Source organism: Phocoena sinus, chromosome 1, assembly GCF_008692025.1.
Source record: "Phocoena sinus isolate mPhoSin1 chromosome 1, mPhoSin1.pri, whole genome shotgun sequence".
NCBI lineage: Eukaryota > Metazoa > Chordata > Mammalia > Artiodactyla > Phocoenidae > Phocoena > Phocoena sinus.
The window spans coordinates 83,707,202-83,728,757 of record NC_045763.1 but is presented as its reverse complement, the minus strand read 5'-3'; the positions used below and the strand labels follow the sequence as shown (position 1 = coordinate 83,728,757).

Here is a 21,556-nt window from a genome sequence, read left to right as displayed (position 1 = left end):
CAAAACACTGGCCTATTTAGTCTGCCAACTGAAAGCATAGAAGGTATTTTGTTTAGTAAAATACAGGAGACTACTTCCATTTCACCTAATAAGGATAAAGAAATTATTGAGAGAGCTTAAGAGGAAATTTGAGGATGGTGCTCCAGTAATGTCACTAATATGACCAGAGCACCCTGGCACATGGTAAACACTCCAATATTTGTTGGGTGAATGAACAAAAAATGAAATTAAGTAAATAACTTGCTAGGAGTTTTCAAAAAATAGAAAGTTTTTGAATTTTAGAAATAATAGAAATTTCTGGACTTGCTGGAGTGAGTAACTTTCTGAGACAACTCGGTGACTCAGTAAAAGTGTTAATGTTTACATAAAAGCTTCAGAAGTAAAAATGTTTTTTATACATTACATCTTGTGTAGGGTATTCTAGACAATAAAAATTGAAGCTATGGGTTACTCTCCCAACAAGTCAGCAGTTCTTACTAAGATACAAAGTAAATTTTAAGGAGCCCTCATTTAAGAAACTGACAGTGCTGTGCCTAATTTATCAGAGAAATCACTTTTTGTGATCTAATCATTTTATGAAAGGTGAATCTGGAGACTAATATATACATTCCTGTAAAGTAACCTTATTTGTTTTTCATGAAATTTTCTTTATAATTTTAGGGGGAGTGAGGTACAGTTTATACACTGCTTATTAAAATTAGAATTTTCTAATTGTTTCTGAAATTTGAATTTCAGCAAGAGCGACAAAAAACAGCAGGTGATGGCTGGTTTGGTATGAAAGCTCCAGAACTGACAGATGAACTGAAAAATGATCTCAAAGCACTGAAGATGAGAGCTAGCATGGACCCAAAAAGGTTTTACAAGAAAAATGATAGAGATGGCTTCCCCAAGTACTTCCAGGTATGAAGCAAACAGAATAATGGTAGTGATGTTCTGAGGATTTTAGTTTGGAAAGCACTATAGTGATTTGTTTACTCTTAAATGAATATTTACAGAGCACATCTGCTTGGGCCGTATAATAATGGCCAGAACCCAGTTCAGACAGCCACCAGCTTGTAATGGCTTTCCATATAGAAAGATGGTGTTCCAGATGGTAACTAGGTTTCCAAACGGTAACTAGCTTTTCATAATTTCTTCTCTAAAAATTATGAAACTTACAAGATGGGTGTACCATATATGAGTATTATTAGCCTAAGAGCAAGACTCCTTGCAGGATGGGGCAGGAAAGAGGGACTCATGTACACCAAACTCTTCTTTTTTTCAAGGTTCTTTATTCAGAAAACAAGTTAAAAGTTGGTTTCCAAAGTGTTTTCAGATGAAAGTCCAATTGATTCACCCTCTGGTAGCTCTCAAGTTCATTTCGTTCTTCTTGGCTACCTTTCTTGTCACTCATAGATTACTGTAATAGTCCTTTGCCTCCAGGTCTGCTCTCCCTTTTGGTCCATCCTCTACATTGTAGGCAGTCATCTTTCCTTTAAAAAATAGCAATCTGTTTTATGACACACCTCTGCTCAATGATAATCAAGATATTCAATGGTACCTTCAGTGATTCTTATAACCTATAGGATAGAGTTTATATCTATACCCTTTAATGTAGCCCTTCACCATGTGCACCCAAACCAGCTCACTACCCCTTTTTTGGTCACATAGTCTCCTCTTAAGCTCCAACACACTCAGCTACTCAGTCTTCTCAGGATATGCACAGACTGGTCTAGTCATTCTGACTTTACAAGTGTTTGGCTCTGCCATGTTTGCTTGGTGAAATTTTACCCATACAAATCCAAGCTAAAATGTCATCCTTTGTAAAGCCTTCTTTACCTCCATTCGGTAGAATTCGCCATTTAGTTTTCAGAGCATCTAGAGTGTTTTGTTCAGCATAATATTAGGTTATGCTTTAATTTTTTAGTTGCGTACCTTTGGATCTTCCTTGAGACTCTGGGGGCTTCCCTGGTGGTGCAGTGGTTAAGAATCCGCCTGCCAGTGCAGGGGACATGGGTTTAAGCCCTGGGCTGGGAAAATCCCACATGCCACGGAGCAACTCAGCCTGTGCGCCACAACTACTGAGCCTGTGCTATAGAGCCCGCGAGCCACAACTACTGAAGCCCACGCACCTAAAGCCTGTGCTCTGCAACAAGAGAAGCCACTGCAGTGAGAAGCCTGTGCGCCGCAACGAAGAGTAGTCCCCGCTCGCCACAACTAGAGAAAGCCCACAAGCAGCAACGAAGACCCAATGCAGCCAAAAAAAATTAATTAATTTAAAAAATTATTTTAAAATTAATAAAATTTTTTAAAAAGACTCTGGCCCCCTCACTGGCAGGGACCAGATATCCTTTGTCTTTGTTTCCCTAACACCTAGCACAGTGCCTGGCACATAGTAGACATTGTAAATTTTACTTGGTTGAGCGTACGAACAGATGCAGAGTGGTCAGTAAGAAGGTTCTAAGTTGGCAGCAATTATGATAACCTAGGAGATCAAATAGGTATATAGTAGAATGTATGTATCAATTCCGTTAAATTGGAAAACTAAAACAAAAGACTATCTGTCCCACTTTTCCTCCTCTATTTAGACTATTCATCAAGAATTTACTGGCTAGCACTTATATAAAAGGAATTTTGGTTTTACTGTAAACTCTAATGAAGAAATGTCATTAGTAGGACCCAGTGCAGATTGAATAAGTGATTTTTTTCTTTAAGAAACGGCAAAACTAATTTTAATATTGGTAAATTGTAAGCTGTGTTTTCCGTTACTTTCTATAAATATACTTTGTTAGAGCTAGCTACCCTGAGATATGAAAGATACTTGGCCTTCAGGTATTGCATGACTTATTTCAATCAATCATTCATAGATTGGAACCATTGTTGACAATCCAGCTGACTTCTACCATTCACGAGTTCCCAGGAAACAAAGGAAGAGAACTATTGTGGAGGAACTGCTGGCCGATTCTGAGTTCAGAAGGTAAAGGAATTTATGTTTCACTTTATAATATGTGTGCTTTCCCTTAGAATATGCATAAACTTTAAATTCAAGACAATTTTTAAATGCTTTAGCACAGAGTTTCTCAACAGCAGCACTATTATATTTTTTGGATGGAATAATTATTAGGGGGGACTGTCCTGTACATTGTAGGATCTTTAACAGCCTCCCTGGTGTCTATCCACTAGATGCCAGTAGTGCACTCCCCTCCCCCCCAATTCATGACACTCAAAAATGTCTTCAAGCAGTTTCAAGTGGCCCCTGTGGGGCATAAGCATTCCCAACTTAGAACCACTGCTTCAGAGGGAAGCGTGAAAGTATTTGGCTGACTAGAGGAGAATGAGCCCACAAAGGAGACTGGGAAAGAATAGCCAGGGAGGCATGAAGAAAACCAGGAGAGCACAGTGTCATAGAAGTCAAGGAAAGGGACTTCCCTGGTGGCGCAGTGCTTAAGAATCCGCCTGCCAGTGCAGGGGACACGGGTTCGATCCCTGGTCTGGGAAGATCCCACATGCCACGGAGCAACTAAGCCTGTGCACCACAACTACTACGCATGGCACAACTACTGAAGCCCATACACCACAACGAAGAGCAGCCCCCGCTCGCCACAACTAGAGAAAGCCTGCGCGCAGCAACGAAGACCCAACGCAGCCAAATAAATAAATAAATTGGTGGGGGGGAAGTCAAGTCAAGTTACGGGCAGGTATAAGCTGGAGGGAGTGGCTAACAGTAATAAGTGCTGCTGAGAGCTCAGTTGAGGTAAGAACTAAAATCTTTGGATTTAGTACATGGAGGTCACAGTAACCTTGGCAGAAGGAGTTTTCAGGGGAGTGATGGGGAGGAAAGCAGACTGTAAGGTACTTGAGAGTGAACTGAAGAAATACGGGAGAAATCTTTGAAGAAGTTTGGTTGTGAGCAAGATGAGAGAGTCACAGCTAGTGGATGGAGTTGGATTTTTTTTTTCCTGAGATGGGGGCAATTTGAGTATGTTTAAATATCCTTGAAGTAGGTATGTGTATAGTATAGATTTAAAAGCATACCTCATATAGAAACCTCTGCCAGACTTCTAGATTCGTTTAGTAGCAAAAGTGAAAATGTTTTTCAAGGTTTTTTAAACTGGTGTAATATATAGACATGGAAAACAAGTTTAACTTGAGTGTTACGTAAACTATTTAATGAGTCTGGTTTATGGTGAAATTTTTAGAAACAAGCAATGCTCTTTTCTCACTTCTCTCTCTTTGGAAATCTCATCCCCACAGAGTTGTATTAATCTATATACTGTTGACTTTCAAATGTGTATTTCTAGTCTAGATCTCTCCTGAGTCCAGAGCCCATAACCAGCTACTGCCTCAGGAATATCTAATGGGTATCTCACAGGCCCCTCTAAGAGCTAACTTGAGGTCTACTGACCTCATCCTCCCTGTACATTCTGGTCCTCTCCCAGTGTTCTGTATCTCATGACCAAACGGCATCACCCTCTGTCCATTAGGGCCAAGTCCTAATACCTCTTCTCCCTTCAGTCCCATGTTCAAACTGTCAGAGTCCCTCCCATTTTCCTATCTCTCAAGCATGTCTGTTTCCTTCCCCACAGAGGTGTGTGGTACAAGGTGATTGAGTCTTTGCTTACTTAAAATTGACCTATATTTTGTAATCTTCATGATGGCAGTCTTAGAAATTACAGCATGGGTCTCCAATGGCTGAAAGTTTTCAAAAGTCTTCCTGTACCGTTGCCGTTTTTTTCTTACTAGACTGCAAGCTCTGAGGGTAGGGACTACTATGGCTGGCTGGTTCACTGCTCTGTCCGCAACACCTAGTATGGCTTCTTACACATGGTGGAACTTAGTGCAGATGTGATGAATAGATAGTGAAAATACAAAAAAAAAAAAAACCATGAAATTTAGAAGTGCTTCCCCGCCGCCACCCCCCTCTCCCACCAAAAGGTTACATTAACTTCTAATGTTTGTTGTGTCATACTTTAGAACTTAAAGGTTTGGTTTTTCTTTTTAGATATAACCGAAGGAAGTACTCAGAGATTATGGCTGAAAAGGCAGCAAATGCAGCAGGAAAGAAGTTTCGAAAGAAGAAGAAGTTTCGCAATTAAGATTCACCAAGCAAATCACAAAATTTTACATCTCCCCTTTATTACTAAAGATATTTTGAAAACTGACACAACCATCAAACAAATTAACATAGCCTGGCCCTATTTATATATAGGGATTTCTCTTTGGAAAAAGTTGATTTTAGAGAGGATTAATCACATGCCCCTTGGGATAAAAATAGGGGTGTCTCCAAAGGATCCACTCATGCTTAGACCCTTTGAGGAGGAAAAAAAGGAAAGTAACCTCAGTCATTTAACATTTTTGTAAAGTTTTCAACATTTGGTTATTTAAAGAAAATTTAAAACATTTAAAAAATATAAAGTTTGCTAACATTCAAAAATTTTAAAGTAATATGATCAAACATACGTGAGCAATATTGTAATTATTATGTAGAGAGGTGTGTGTAGGGGGGAGATGGTGCCCTTTTGTCAGTTGCACATTCAAGTCCAGAAAATTGGTGAAGCTGGGATACAGAGATCTTGTTGCCAGTGTGACAGTCACAGTTGAAACCAAAGAAATGTTAAAAGTGTTCTTGGGGCTTCCCTGGTGGCACAGTGGTTGAGAGTCTGCCTGCCTATGCAGGGGACATGGGTTCGTGCCCTGATCTGGGAAGATCCCACATGCCGCGGAGCGGCTGGGCCCGTGAGCCATGGCCGCTGAGCCTGCGCGTCTGGAGCTTGTGCTCTGCAACGGGAGAGGCCACAACAGTGAGAGGCCCGCGTACCGCCAAAAGAAAAAAAAGTGTTCTTGGAGCATGTGTATGTTAGTATATGACCAAAGAACTAAATGAAGCTATAAAAAGGACTTAAAAAATAGACTACTTGGGAAGTCTGGGTTAAAGGTAGAAGCAGGAGAGCTATTTTCCTTCTTTAGCAACTGAAACAGGAGGAAAGATAGATTTTCTCCAGATTCAATATTGTGTTCCAGTGAAATAGTATTAATATAATTTTAATTTGGCCAGGAGGTAAAGTGGCCCAGCCTATCTTATCTCCAGTGGCAGAAATATGCATCCTGGCTAAAGCAACTCACGACACCCAAGAAGTGTTGGCCATTTCTGTTCATGCTTCCTGGTGGGTTATTGCTTCCTTCATGTCGTTATTCACGGGACGTCTGTTTTGTAGCATACTGCTTTCTTGGGATTTCAGTAAATAAGAAATCTCCTATTTTGTGTTTACTGCTTGGGATCATAAGCAGCCTAGTAGTAAAACAACAACATTCATAGGTGGAGTTAGTGAAACATCTCTATCCTCTTATAGAAAAGCTTTTATTCCAAGAATATTAAGTTTTGCCTTCTGGGTAAAATAAGGACCTGCTATGAGAGAATTAAATATAAAAACAAGAAATAATTTACCCGTTACACATTCTTCCAGAAGGAGACATTGTTAGTAGAACGTTTCTTCAGCTCATGCTACTATGCTATAAGAACAGTCAAAGCTGTCAGTCCTTTTGTATGGTGTTTCTCGGCGCAGTTGAGGACTTACGCAGTTTTTTCTCAGGCTCAAGGTGTGTGTCAACTTTATTCATGACTTTCATGCTGGTTTCTGACGTGAATGCTAGAATAGGTTGAATTATTTGATACTTCAGAACTGCAGTTATGACAAATGTTTGGTACGTTATAGTGCATTTTACAGGGAAAGCAAGATTGGAGAACTAATCCTTCCCACACAGAGCAGCATTAGAGCTCTGGATTGGAAGGCAGTGATGAGGAACGAGAACCGAACCTAAGCGCCAAGTTCAGCTCTCACTAACCCACCTTAGAGGTGCTCTCAGTACGTGTTTTGAGTACAGTTGACTCTTGAACAACACGGGGGTTAGGGGCACTGAACCCCATGCAGCTGAAAGTCAGAAACCTTAACAGTAGGCCCTCTGTATCCACAGTTCTGCATCTGAGAACCAACTGCTTGCAGATCATGTAATATCAGTACTTCAGTATGGATTTATTGGGAAAAAAATCTGTGTATAGTGAACCTGCCCAGTTCAAGCCTGCGTTGTTCAAGGGTCAAATGTACTATAGTTACATTTTAACACGCTCTTTTTTTGTCTCCATTGATTCTTTTTTTTTAATCATATGTATTTTTGTAAGCCACATAAGTAACTTGGAACAGAGTAGAGAGTTATCAACGAATGTAAAATACCTTATTCAGTGAAATAAATGCTTCAGCTAAAAGTCATTTAAAGTGATCTCTATTAACATTTACTTTAAGGAATTAAAACTGGTAAGATGCATAGTAACTTCATCTCAAATGTGCTCTTCACAAATTTATTTTAAATCTTCAAAACTGAGTACCAAAATATGGGCTTCCCTGGTGGCGCAGTAGTTGAGAGTCCGCCTGCCGATGCAGGGGACGCGGGTTTGTGCCCCGGTCCGGGAAGATCCCACATGCTGCGGAGCGGCTGGGCCCGTGAGCCATGGCCGCTGAGCCTGCGCCTCTGGAGCCTGTGCTCCGCAACGGGAGAGGCCGCAACAGTGAGAGGCCCGCGTACTGCCAAAAAAAAAAAAAAAAAATATATATATATATATATATATATATATATATATATATATATAACTAGGTAAAGGTCAGAACGAAGTCTCTTAGTGCTCCCAGCCTTCTACAAAAATCTATACTTGAATAATGTATGTATTTGTCTTGTTTTTTTTAAGCAAAGCAACTGTTGAGAAAAAGTTTTAGTGACTTTGGCTTGTGTCACTAAACTCAGTTCACTTACTGGAACTATTTTAAGGCTTAATGACTATCAGAAGTACATGGACTTCTCAACTGAAAAGCATTGTAAAGTGTACAAAGTGCTGATGTAGTGTGCTAATGAAAGGAGGGCCTTCAGAATACCTTAAGGTCTTGAAAGATTTCTGAAATGCTTTTAAGACATCTTATTTTAAAAAAAAGCCTACAAAGCTAGTTTGTTTTTTATTTTCTAAAGTGAGGAAATTAGGGAAAGGAAAATGAAGATGGAAGAAGTTAGAAAACTAACAGTTGATGAAGGCAAGCTCTGAGCTTCCTGGCATCTAACACAAAAATCAGCTCTGTGTTCAGTGTTCTGCCATAATATAAAAACAAAACAGCTGCTTTAGAGAAACACCATTAGACCTATTTTTAAGACCTGAAGAAATGTCGCATGGGTCTCATAACAAGGATGTCAGACTACAGGCCATGCTTGGCTGTCCAGAGGATAAATGGCAGGGTTTTAAAAGGAAGAAAGGCTGTATAGAAACACTTAATGAAACTTTGAGCAACTGGGATAAATTCAAGGGGTCCCACTCTCAGAAATAGCAAATTATAAGAAAACATCACATGAAAAAAATGTTCAGTACCACTTCTGGAATATGTGCAGATGCTCATTCAGTTCAATACCTCAGGCAATGACAACTACTGCTCAGAATAACCACCTACAACATCTTACTGAAAGCGTTCAGTTAGGATTGAAACAAAATGATTTATGAACTCCCCAAGCATCTGACTAGAATGTAAAATTCAGGTCTCATTGTTACACAACTTAAGTGAAGAATGAATGCTTTCAATTTCTAATAGCTTCCCAGAAGCAGGGTCAGTAGCATGACCTGCAATTAAATGTCTTAAGCAGATCAGTGTTTTATCAAAGAACTGGAATGTCTCAAACTATGAAATGTGAATTTTTAGATAACAGTGGAGGAGGTTCTGAAAGGGAAATGGTTATCAATAAATACTGAACACCAACTGTGAAAAAGGCAAAACTATTTTAGGTTCAGGTGATGGGTGGTGGATGATGTATGTTCATTCCAATTATCACTGCATAGAATTGCCCCAAGACTCAGTGATTCAGAACAACCACTGTTTTATTGTATCTCATGATTCAGTCGGCCAGGGCTTAGCTAGGTGATTTTTGCTCTACATGGTATTGAATGAGGTCGCTCAGTGGTATTCAGCGGGCTGCTGAGCAGATCTGGAAGGCCTAAGACATTCCCTGACATGCCTGACACCTTGTAACATTTTCTTTTAAAAGCATGATGACAACGGAAATTTATCTTCAGTTTAATGGTAGTATAGCTTAGAAATTGCTATAAAGCCAAAACATGACCCACACACTTTGGCACTGCATAGTGTTTAGGAAGTCCTGCTCTTCCCCACCTGCCTCCTTCCTAGTCACCCCTCCTGAGGGAAGAGGAGTTGCTAACCAGATTGAAGTGAGCCCAGGATACTCACTGAGCTGTGGTTTTACAAATGAACGAAGTTGCTGTATTAAGAGGTCAGAAACGATCTGCAGTCAGTCACTTTTGCCCTATTAGAGGGCAGGCCTCTCATCCTCTCTTCCAAACGAGGTGGGAAATTAGACATGGGGCCTTCTTGAGCCAGGCTTTCTCTGTGAATGGCAGGGGATGATAGGAACATGTCATTCAATCTCGGCTTACCTGAGAAATCCTGTGGTCAGGGTTGCTCCTCTAAAGCTGTTCCATGAGTGGTATACTCTCTTTTCCATTGGCTCATCTTCCTTATGATGACAACCTCCTTGGCAGAATTGCAAAGCAGGAACTGGTAGGTTTCAGGCACCAAAATCCTGACCTCAAACCCCATCCAATGTATTGAAGTTCTGAGGTTTTGTTCATTAAGGGAAGAAAAATGAAATATGGATATGAAAACTATGGTTAGATTTAACCCAATTACCATATGAATTTTAGCTCTCATATGCAGTGAGGGATACTATAAATGACTTTGAGCGGTGTTCCTCAACCTTTTTAAATGGTAGGAAAGAAATATGTGCACGCAGTCATCTATATGAAAAAAAATGTATGTGAAGTTTTGTTCAGCCCCTCCCTCCTCCATCTACTCCACCCCCATAACCCAGGGAAGTTCACAGGAGTAGCGTACTAAAGAGAACAAAAACAAGGTACACATTGTAGTTAATAAAAGTTTTCTATATCTTGGCATTATCAGGTAGACCTATTTTTTTCCCATTTTTATATATGTGTACACACACACACCAAAACGGCTGGCTATGAGACAATGATAACATGTCATGGCTTAATTCTGTAATGTGAAGCTCATCAAAACCTTGGCCGATTTATCTGTAACATCTGCCCTTCTAGCCAAATCTGCCACTTTACCCACCTTCAACTGTCAGCTGCCCTCACCTGCCAGGAGGGAGTGGATGTCAAATAAAGTGAGATGAAAAGATACACAACAACTGGCTCAGTGCCTCTACCTGTGCTTTGGTGACTGCTGGATGAATCACAACTTAAACGCTTTTCACGTATTTTACCTGACTGTAGTCCTTCAGGGTTGACTCTGGGTTTTTCCTTTAGTGGAAATCATTGTCCCGATTTAGCCGAAGGCATTTGAATCAAGACGAGCCTGCATTTCCTTCAAGCTCAATCTCATCAATTCCAGTTACCCTCAATTTCACTCCACCTCAGGCAGTCACCATCATGGACTTACTTGAAACTGGCCAAGATACTGAACTCTGACTACCCCAATCTGTTATCCTGTTAGCCTTCCCTCCAGTTCCCTCTAACCCAACCTTGAATGCACTTTGGAATTATTCGAGGTGGCTCCAGAAGTACTGATGCCTGGGCCCCACCTCCAAAGACTGTAAACTCATGATCTCAAGTATTTCAGCCCCTCTCGTTCTCCCAATCCTCCACCCCCATTAAGATACATTTTCCTCCCTAATCAATCTGGATCCGTTGGTCAGACATGTCTTTGTATGTGCCACTAGTCTTGTTCTTTCTTCTTTCTTTTTCTGATACTCTCACCTGCCACTCCCAGCCAAGGAAACGCCCACTTTTCCTTCTGTGACCTCACCTGTCTAGAGAAACGATTCCTCCATGCATCCAGCTGCTATATTCAATAGCTTTTCCCTCTGTCTTCATCTCTTCTGGCGAGGAAATGTTATTTGACACTCCTTACTCTCCTTCTTGAAGCTCCAGCTTCCCTTTGCTCCTGCAAGAAGATGAACTTTCAGCTTCTCCTATCCCTTTATTCTTTTTCCCTTCACTGGTTTTCTTACTCTGCCCACTGCTCGTTGGTCCCCCATAATGCCTACCCTCTTATCTTCTTCCGCTATACTGTCTAACTTGAATGTCTTGTCCTCCCTCTCCTTCTGCATTGCTCTCACCTCTCCGTGGAAGGCTCCAAAGTCTCCATCCTTACACTTCTACACCCCTGCTCCAGATGCACAGTTCCTGTTCTATGTGATACGCCCATACATGTATCGTGACGTCATCTCAAACTCAACATATCCAGAACCAGATACATCATCTTTCTGAGATGAATCAGTGCTTAGCACCGTGCCTAGCACGTGACAGGTACTCAAAGGGAAGCTACTATTCCCTGTTCTCCATCTTCCCCATTGGGGAAGGCTTCCTAAAACAGTTTTAATGATGCCTTTCTGCTTTTTTACCTTCTATGGCCTACCTCTGCCTAACAAAACATGAGGAAACCCCTACATTCAAGATCTGACATTCAAGACTAAAATGACACCACATCACTCCCCCGCTCATGCTCCAAACTTCATTTGTGCGGGTCATCTGCCTATTTCTCTCACTGCTCTGCTCTCGACTACAGGAAATGACATTTCCCAGATGCCAAATGACTTTGCAGCGAGACACTGACCTAAGACAAGGGGAGGAGAAGCAAGAAGTCAGGGTATTTCTCTCCCTCTCTGCCTTGGGTTGGGTTGCAGCTCTGCCATCTCCCACCTCCCACCAGGCAACCTCCCACCATTGGATACCCCAGGATTCTGGGTTCTGGGAACACCGTCTCCTCTCATTATCCCCCTGGCACTAGGGGTGATAGAGGTTTCCTACTATTGCAATATCTGGGTTGCCTACACTTTCATCACCTGTGTGACAATTCCCCATATTAAATTCTCTAAAGTGATGTGTCTTCCTGCCTAGACCCGACAGATTTCAGCCAAACCAAACTAGTTGATATTGAGTGGTCAGTCAACATATACCAAGTGCTGTGCATGCCAGCTACTGTGCTGGGTACAGTGAGTTTTCACCTTTTATCTTTGTTCATATGGGTAGCTCCACCTAAAATATTTTCCTTGCCTCCAACTCACCTAACAAAATACTACTGACCTTTCAAGCCCATTCAGAAACCAGCAGTTTGAGCATCTACTCTGTGCAAGGCAATGTGCCAGGTGCTGGCGGTGCCCAGGGAAGGAATGAGACCATCCCAGGCATCACTGAGCTGACACTCTACATTTCTTCATAAGATATTTTTTCAGATTTTTCCCCACCGATATGTACATTCTTGAAATTTCCATTTGTGCTTATTTTTACTTTGTTTTTAATAAACACTATATAGCACTTACTTAAGTGCCAGGCACTGTTCTAAGGACTTTCAACTTACTTTATGTAACCATTATGTATGTATGTACATATGAAACATATTACACACATAGGTAACGATTTAGGTTTTACCTTTAGGTAAACCTAAGAGGTAGGTGCTACTATTAACCTCATCGTTTTATGAATGAAGAAACCGAGGCACAGAAAGGTTAAATAACCTGCCTCATGTCGCAGAGCTAGTGCGTATAACTGTCACACTTTCATTTTAGCCTTGCACTATAGCTATCTGCATGCCTATTTCAGCATCAACAGCAGAAACTGCCTTTTTCCCCTTTCTTCTACAGTTACAGAACACATGGTTTTTAGCTGGGACTGTGTCCACCTTGGGGAAAAAGAAAAAAAAGCTAAGATTCCCACCTTTCCATGGGATGTGAGTGAATGTGGTATGTACAACTTCTGGGAGGTGTCCTTCAAAGAAGGGTGAGCTTGGAATGGGGCTCTGTCCCTTTATCTTCTCCCCACTAACTAGTATGCTGACCTGATGGCAGGGGCAGGAGCAATCATCTTGGACCATGAGGTGGAACCTGTATTTTGAAGATGGAAGAATAAGGAGCCTGGGTCTCATGATCAAGCAGCTGCCATTCCCTGGACTTTCACGTGACAAAGAAACCTCTATCTTGGACTCCCCTGGTGGCGCAGTGGTTAGGAATCCGCCTGCCAGTGCAGGGTACACGGATTCGAGCCCTGGTCCGGGAAGATCCCACATGCCGCAGAGCAACTAAGCTCACGTGCCACAACTACTGAAGCCCGCGCACCTAGAGCCCGTGCTCTGCAATGAGAAGCCCGTGCACCGCAACGAAGAGTAGCCCCCCCTGCTGGAACTAGAGAAAGCCTGCACACAGCAACAAAGAACCAATGCAGCCAAAAATAAATAAATTTATTAAAAAAAAAAAAAAGGAACCTCTATCTCGCCAAATCCACTGTTACTTTGGTTTCCTGTCACTCATAGCAAAACCAACCCTAATTAATGGAATCACCAATCCATGGCCCCCTTCCCTCACTAGGACGAACGCTGTAAGAAAATGCACTCTTACTCAACTTTGTATTTCTTTCCAATATAGTTCCTTGCACAAAGCCAGTACTCCAAAAAAAAAAAAAAAAAATATATATATATATATATATATATATAGAATAGAATAGAAGGTGGATGAAGTTGTAGAATATTTTAAAAATGCTGATGGCTGTACAAAGCCCAAGAGGAAGCTGGAATGAAACCACCCCTAGCCGCTGGTCTTTAGAGTCTGTACTGGGTACAGGTGGAACAAGATGGGAATGTCTCCACCTTTGGGGCAGCTCCCACTTTGTGACTACCTTCCTGGAATCCTGGGTGTGTGAGGTAGAGCAGTGAAAGAGGGCACAAAGGAAATAGGTCCTCAAACATGAACACCTATGATTTTCCCTTCTCCACCTTCATGCTTTTTCCTCTGCCCTCTTCCTACTTGCCTCAGAAGAGCAGGCACTTTTCCATCAAGCCGAGGCCAATCCTCACCTTACCCCCATAACATCTTCGCACCCTAACTTTCTCATCCATAAAACAGGGATAATTCATACTTCTTAGGACTGGAGGGATAATTAAATGGCAAGGGTTAAATAAAGTTGCTGGCATAAAGCAGGTGTTTACAAAAATGTGAGATGTCTTCCTTTTCCTCTTGACTCCGTTCTCCTGAAGAGGAAACTTGCTCCATCAGTTCTTGGAGATAATGCTTTCTTCTCCTGGTTTTCTTCCTACCTCTCTGGCTACCCTTTTTTTTCTCTTTGAAGAACTCATTCTTTGCCTATCCTTCAACTGTCTGTGCTCTGGGTTTCTGTCTTCAACCTTCATCTCTCCTTACTCGATCTATACTCTCCTTGCACAATCTCACCTGTGTCCAGAGCTTAAAGTGCCATCTGTAGGTGAATAAATTTTAAATCTCAAGCCTAGACCAGTCTCCTCAGCTGCAGACCTTCTCTTCTTTTCCTTTCCTCTCTCCCTACATATTTACTTTCCTTTAGTTCTTTCATTCAATAAATATTTATTGAGAGCTTGCCATGTCCTCGGCATTGAATATCAACCGCCAACTGTACATCTTCTCCAGGATGTTCCACAGAGACCTCAGGCTCAACACATAGAAATATGAACTTAGTTTTCCCAAAAACCCACTTCTCTCTCCTTCTGTCTCCTTTGTGACTGTTTCAGCATCCACTCATCTGCCCTAATTAGAAATGGGAGTCTTTTCTGACTGTTCCCTTTCTCTCCTCTATATATCCCTTAATTCATCAAGTCCCATCAATTTGGACTCCTTTAATCTCTCTCCAATTTGTATACTTATCACACTCCCCAAACACCTCCCTAGTTCCAGCCCTCATAATTTTCTTACCTAGATGACCTTAACTGCCCTGAACTGGTTGTAGAGCCTCCCGTCTTGTGCTATTCCAGCCTGGAATCCACAATGTGGACAGAGGGCTGATACAGAACACACATCCAAACCCACAGCTAACATCATACTCAATGATAAAAAGCTGAAAGCATTCCCTCCAAGATCAGTAACAAGACAAGGATGCCCACTCTCGCCACTTTTATTCAACATAGTTTTGGAAGTCCTAGACAAGCGACCAGAGAAAAAAAGGAAATAAAAGGAATCCAAATTGGAAAGGAAGAAGTAAAATTGTCACTGTTTGCAGATGACATGATACTATACATAGAGAATCCTAAAGGTGCCAGAAAATGACTAGAGCTCATCAATGAATTCAGTAAAGTTGCAGGATACACAATTAATATACAGAAACCTGCTGCATTTCTATACACTAACAACGAAGTATCAGAATGAAGAATTAAGGAAACAATCCCATTTACCATCACATCAAAAAGAATAAGAGGGACTTCCCTAGTGGTCCAATGGTAAAGAATCTGCCTTCCAATGCAGGGGACATGGGTTCAATCCGTGGTTGGGGAACTAAGATCCCACATGCTGTGGGGCAACTATGCCCATGTGCTACAACTACTGAGCTCGTGCGCCTCAACTAGAGAGCCCGTGTGCCATAAACTTCAGAGCCCATGCACTCTGGAGCCCACATGCCACAACTAGAGAAGACAAAACCCGCACACCACAACTAGAGAGAAGACCACGCACTGCAATGAAGAGCCCGCATGCTGCAACAAAAGATCCTGCATGCCTTAACAAAGATCCTGCGTGCCACAACTAAGACCCGACACAGCCATAAAAATAAAAAAAAATTAAAAAAAAAGAATAAGATGCCTAGGTATCTGTTTTGTAAATAAGTTCATTTGTATCATTTTTTTTTTTTTTTTGCGGTACACGGGCCTCTCACTGTTGTGGCCTCTCCCATCGCGGAGCACAGGCTCCGGATGCGCAGGCCCAGCGGCCATGGCTCACAGGCCCAGCCACTCCGCGGCATGTGGGATCTTCCCAGACTGGGGCACAAACCCGTGTTCCCTTCATCGGTAGGCGGACTCTCAACCACTGCGCCATCAGGGAAGCCCCATTTGTATCATTTTTTAAGATTCCACATATAAGTGATATCTAAGGAGTCAAACCTATCTAAGGAGTCAAAAGACCTGCACTCCGAAAACTATAAGACACTGATGGAAAAAATTGAAGACCACACAAACAGCTGGAAAGATATACCATGTTCTTGGATTATAAGAATCAATACTGTTAAAATGAACATACTACCCAAGGCAATCTACAGACTCAACACAATCCCAAATTACCAATGGTATTTTTCACAGACCTGGAACAAAAAAATTTTTAATTTGTAGGAAACACAAAAGACCCCAAAAATAATAATAGCCAAAATAATCCCGAGAAAGAACAGAGCTGGAGGAATCATGCTCCCTGACTTCAGACTATAGTACAAAGCTACAGTCATCAAAACAGTATGATACTGGCACAGAAACAGACACCTAGATCAACAGAACAGGATAGAAATCCCAGAAATAAACCCACACACTATGGTCAAAATTAATCTATGACAAAGCAGTCAAGAATAATCTATGAAGAAAAGACAGTCTCTTCAATTAATGGTGCTGGGAAAAAGGGGACAGCTACATGTATAAGAATGAAATTAGAGTATTCTCTAACACCATATAAAAAATAAACTCAAAATGGATTAAAGACCTAAATGTAAGACTGGATACTATAAAACTCCTAGAGGAAAACATAGGAAGGATACTCTTTGACATAAATCGCAGCAATATTTTTTTGGACCTGTTCCCTAGAGTAATGGAAATAAAAACAAAAATAAACAAATGGGGCAAAATTAAACTTAAAAGCTTTTGCACAGCAAAGGAAACCATAGACAAAACAAAAAGACAACTTACGGACTGGGAGAAGATATTTGCAAACGACGCTACCAACAAGGGATTAACTTCCATAATATACAAACAGCTCATACAGCTTAATATCTAAAAAACAACCCAATAAAAAAAATGGGCAGAAGACCTAAACAGGCATTTCTCCAAAGAGGACATACAGAGGGCCAACAGTCACATGAAAAGATGCTCAACATCACTAATTATTAGTGAAATGCAAATCAAAACTACAATGAGGTATCACCTCACACCAGTCATTACGGCCATCATTAAAAAGTCTACAAATAATAAATGCTGGAGAGGGTGTGAAGAAAAAGGAACCCTCCTACACTGTTAGCAGGAATGTAAATTGGCACAGCCACTATGGACAACAGTATGGAGGTTTTTTAAAAAACTAAAAATAGAGTTACCATATGATCCAGCAATCCCATTCCTGGGCATATATTTGGAGAAAACTCTAACTCAAAAAGATACATGCACCCTGATGTTCACAGCAGCATTATTTATAATAGCCAAGACATGGACACAATCTAAATGTCCACCAATGGAAGAATGGGTAAAGAAGATGGGGGGGTGTGTGTGTGTGTATGTATAGAATTTAAAAAATATATTTATTTTTTAATTTATTTTGGCTGCACCGGGTCTTAGCTGTGGCACGCGGGATCTTCATTGTGGCATGTGGGATCTTTTAGTTGTGGCATGCAGGCTTTTTAGTTGTGGCATGCGGGCTTCTTAGCTGTGGCATGCGGACTTCTTAGTTGCAGCATGCATGCAGGATCTAGTTCCCTGACCAGGGATCGAACCCAGGCCACCTGCATTGGGAGTGTGGAGTCTTATCCACTGGACCACCAGGGAATATTATATATTATATTAATATTATATATTCCATATATATATAATGGAATATTACTCAGCCATAAAAAATAATGCCATTTGCAGCAACATGGATGGACCTAGAGATTACCATACTAAGTGAAGTCAGAGAAAGACAAATATCATATGATATCACTTATATGTGGAATCTTAAAAAATGATACAAATGAACTTATTTACAAAACAGAAATAGACTCACAACTAAAGAAAACGAACTTATGGTTACCAAAGGGGAAAGGGGGGGAGGGAAATTTGGGATTAATAGACACAGATTACTATATATGAAATAGATAAACAACAAGGACCTGCTGTATAGCACAGGGAACTATACTCAGTATCTTGTAATAATCTATATTGGAAAATAATCTGAAAAAGAATGTATATGTATAACTGAATCAATTTGCCAGACACCTGACACATGGTAACTCAACTATACTTCTATAAGAAAAATTAAAAATTAAAAAGAAAAAAGGTGGGGCTTCCTTGGTGGCGCAGCGGTTGAGAATCTGCCTGCTAATGCAGGGGACACGGGTTCAAGCCCTGGTCTGGGAGGATCCCACATGCTGCGGGGCAACTAGGCCCGTGAGCCACAACTACTGAGCCTGCACATCTGGAGCCTGTGCTCCGCAACAAGAGAGGCTGCGATAGTGAGAGGCCCGCACACCGCGATGAAGAGTCGCCCCCACTTGCCACAACTAGAGAAAGCCCTCGCACAGAAACAAAGACCCAACACAGCAAAAATAAATTAATTAATAAACTCCTACCCCCAACATCTAAAAAAAAAGAAACTTTAAAAAAGAAAAAAGCTAGGCAATGGTTTCCTATTGCCTTTAGGGCGAAGTCCACACTCCTTAACATGGTGTACAAGACCTTCAGGACATGGTCCCTGCTGGAATCACCTTGTAAAGAGATATCTTGTTGACATATTTCTCTATGCTTAGTAGGAGGAGCTCCTAAAGGGTGTATTTATGGCTGAGATCCAGCACAGAGCAGAACATAAGGAGTTAATAAATGTTTGTTAAATCAAATTCAGAAAATCTTTAATGGATAAGCAGTATCAGGGCTGACTACTAGAAAGTGAACTTAAGAACAGGCACCAAATGCTTTTTATTCCTTCCTCATTAGCTTAGGAATTCTTTTGCTCTATCTTTTTAAAATTAACTTATTACAAGGATAAGATAGGCTTATTATGAAAACGACTCAAACATTACAAACAGGCAATCAGTAAAAAGACCCCCAACCCTTCATACCACTGTCCCTCCTGCCCCAGCACTGTTAACCGTACATATATCCTTCCAGAAATTTTCTCTGCACACACAGTCATGCTAATATACATTATTACTACTATTATTATTAGCATTACTTAACATAAAAAGAATATTAAGTACTCATTTACGTATCAATTTTTTTCATATAATCTTGGTTATTTTTCCATAGCAGTATATATGGATCTTCCTCATTTTTTAAAGGTCTGCGTTGTATTCAATTCAATTACAAGGCTCTACCATACTTTCTTCAAACAGTTCATTATTGATGGACAGGTAGGTTATTTCCAGCTTGAGGCCATTCTATTAAAAAAATTTTTTTTTTTTTACCCACCGTGCAGGGATCTTGTAGGATCTTAGTTCCCTGACCAGGGATCAAACCCGGGCAGTGAAAGCGTGGTGTCCCAACCACTGGATTGCCAGGGAATTCCGGAGGCCATTTTAAACAATGCTGCATTTACAGAAGAAAATTAAATGTAAATCTCACCAACAACATACCCTACATGTTATGAAACAGCTGAAAGATGGTTTCTAGTTGTAGTTTCAATCCATGTCTTGTTATGAATGAAGGTGAGCATCTTTTTATACATAGAATAATTTGTATTTCTTTTTTGTAATTTATCTGTTCTTGAGTTTGGTCATTTTTCTATTGCATCGTTGGTCGTTTTCTTACTGGTTTGTAGGAGTTATTTACATTTTAAGGAAACCAGCCCTTTTTTTGTGATATGTATGGTAATTATTCTTTCCCAGTTTGTCTTTTGATTTTGTTTATGGTACTTTATTTTTTGTCTTAGAGAAATTCATATATTTGTATTTATCAATTTTTTAAATTCTTCTAGGTTTGGGGTTATATCGCACTCAGTTTATTAAATAACTTCATCACGTTTTATTTTAGTGCTTTTCCTGGTTTTATTTTTAAACCTGTATTTTCTTCATCCGGAATATACTTTTGTAAAAGGAGTGAAGTGGGAATTTTGTCCCAGAACCACTGATAATGAACATTCTTCCTCTTCTACACTAATTTGAAATGCCACTTTTATCATTGTTAGTGAGGGTAAAATGGATGCAATCCCTATGAGAGCAATTTGGCAGTATCTATCAAAGAATGCACAAATAAACCTTTGACACAGCAATTCAACTTCCTAGGAATCTATCCTACAGATACGTTTGCACTTGTGTACAATGATGTAAGAATAAGGATGTTCACTGAAACATTGTTTGTAACAGGAAAATACTGGACACTTAAATGACCAACTATTGGGGACTATTAAATCATTAGGTACAATGGAACAAGGCAGCTCTATTGTATTAATAAGTGAACTAGCAAGCATAATATACTACCAATCGTAATGCTATATCACCTATATCAGTAACATCAACAAACATAAAGAAAGAGAATAGATATAGAAATGCTGACATGTGCATAAAATAAATCTGAAAATACTGCCAAGAAACCATTTTCACTGATGGCTTATAGAGAATTGAAAGGCTGGGATATAGGAAGAACAAGGATGTTTACTTTTCCCTGTACCTTTTCTGACAATTTTGGATTTTGTATTTTTTGCATGAATTGTTTGTTACAATGGGTTTTTAAAATTTCATTCATTCATTCATTCGCCTTTAGCGAGGTGGAAACCTAACCTCGTGCAAAGCTATGAACTGTCAGGAGAAGAAGTACAAGATAGTCATCCCTGCCTAGAGCAGCTGACAAGCAGAGTGGACCTCGGGTCTCTTTGCACCGGAATCGTGGAAAGGGGAGAGGGCGTTCTTATTCGAAAGTCAGATTCCTGGGCCCCACCTTGATCGACTGAATGAGAGTGACGCCCAGAAATCTGCATTTGTGACAGGATCCCACTGGGGATTCAAGTACATGTCAATTCGTAAGCCTTCTGGGCTGGGGGGGCAGCTCACTGTGTGGGCGCGTTTCCTCGTCCTTTGCTCACCCCTCCCTAGCAGCCACGCGCGCGCTCCTGGCGAGGGGCGTACCCCCGGGGCCTGGGGTCAGGTCTCCCAAAACACCCTAGACCCGGGCCTCCCCCGCGCTCTGCTCAGGCTGAAACCGCGAGGCTTCGCTTCGCCGCCGCCCAGGCCGCTCTTCCCAGTTCCCGGATCCGGCTCCGGAGTCTGCAGGGTCCAGGCCCAAGAGCCACTGAGCCAGGGAAGCAGAGGGAAGGAGAGACTAGAGGTGCGAGCGGCTAGAGGTGAAAGAGCTGCAGAAGCCGAAGGCAGTGGGCAGACGATGCGAGGCCAGTTCAACCCTTTAGGAAAATGAGAGAAATGACAAGTGTAGAAAATAAATTACGTACTGGGGGAAAAACTGCGACTCCGCCGGGACTCGAACCCGGAACCTTTGAATGCCTTCAGCCTCTAGAAGTCCAATGCGCTATCCATTGCGCCACGGAGCCACCTGTTGGACTCTTTGCGCATCTGCTCTGTTAAGCCAGAGGCAACGGCCCCGCGCCCTTCCCACCGCCCCTTTAGCCGTCGGTCTGTATCTCAGAGGCCAGGGCACTGACAGACACCGGCCGCAAGCGCCCGTCCTCACCCGGAGACCGCCTCTTAACGAAACCGGCGAGTCTTGCAAGCGAAGGGCGGGCGCGAGTCCGCCGGGTGCCGGCTGGTGCGTCTGAGGACAGCCGCAGCCCCGTCTCCGGCCCGCCCTGGGCACCGCCGTACCTGGCCGCGCAGGACAAATCACGCCCGCGC

General features: G+C 41.5%; 1 protein-coding gene, 1 long non-coding RNA gene and 1 other non-coding gene across 5 annotated transcripts in view; 1 reads left to right on the top strand and 2 right to left on the bottom strand.

The window, feature by feature from the left end:
* DNTTIP2 (deoxynucleotidyltransferase terminal interacting protein 2) overlaps positions 1 to 7,244 on the top strand; it is a 15,191-nt gene extending 7,947 nt beyond the window's left edge. For 2 of the 3 annotated variants that reach the window (XM_032636599.1, XM_032636609.1), the window contains exons 5-7: positions 736 to 900; positions 2,847 to 2,956; positions 4,982 to 6,607. In XM_032636599.1, coding sequence (XP_032492490.1) covers positions 736 to 900; positions 2,847 to 2,956; positions 4,982 to 5,075 — 369 coding nt within the window. In that variant the 3' untranslated portion in view covers positions 5,076 to 6,607. Of the gene's footprint in view, positions 1 to 735; positions 901 to 2,846; positions 2,957 to 4,981 lie in introns of all 3 variants that reach the window. The other variant, XM_032636588.1, reaches the window with a different exon arrangement.
* On the bottom strand, positions 1,091 to 21,556 carry LOC116756329. Its single transcript, XR_004350629.1, has 4 exons — positions 21,157 to 21,556; positions 10,848 to 10,985; positions 9,458 to 9,636; positions 1,091 to 1,472 (listed from the first exon to the last, which is right to left on the bottom strand). It is a non-coding gene; the product is annotated as an uncharacterized LOC116756329 (long non-coding RNA).
* Positions 21,171 to 21,255, bottom strand: TRNAR-UCU. The gene is given in 2 exon segments: positions 21,171 to 21,206; positions 21,219 to 21,255. It is a non-coding gene; the product is annotated as a tRNA-Arg (tRNA).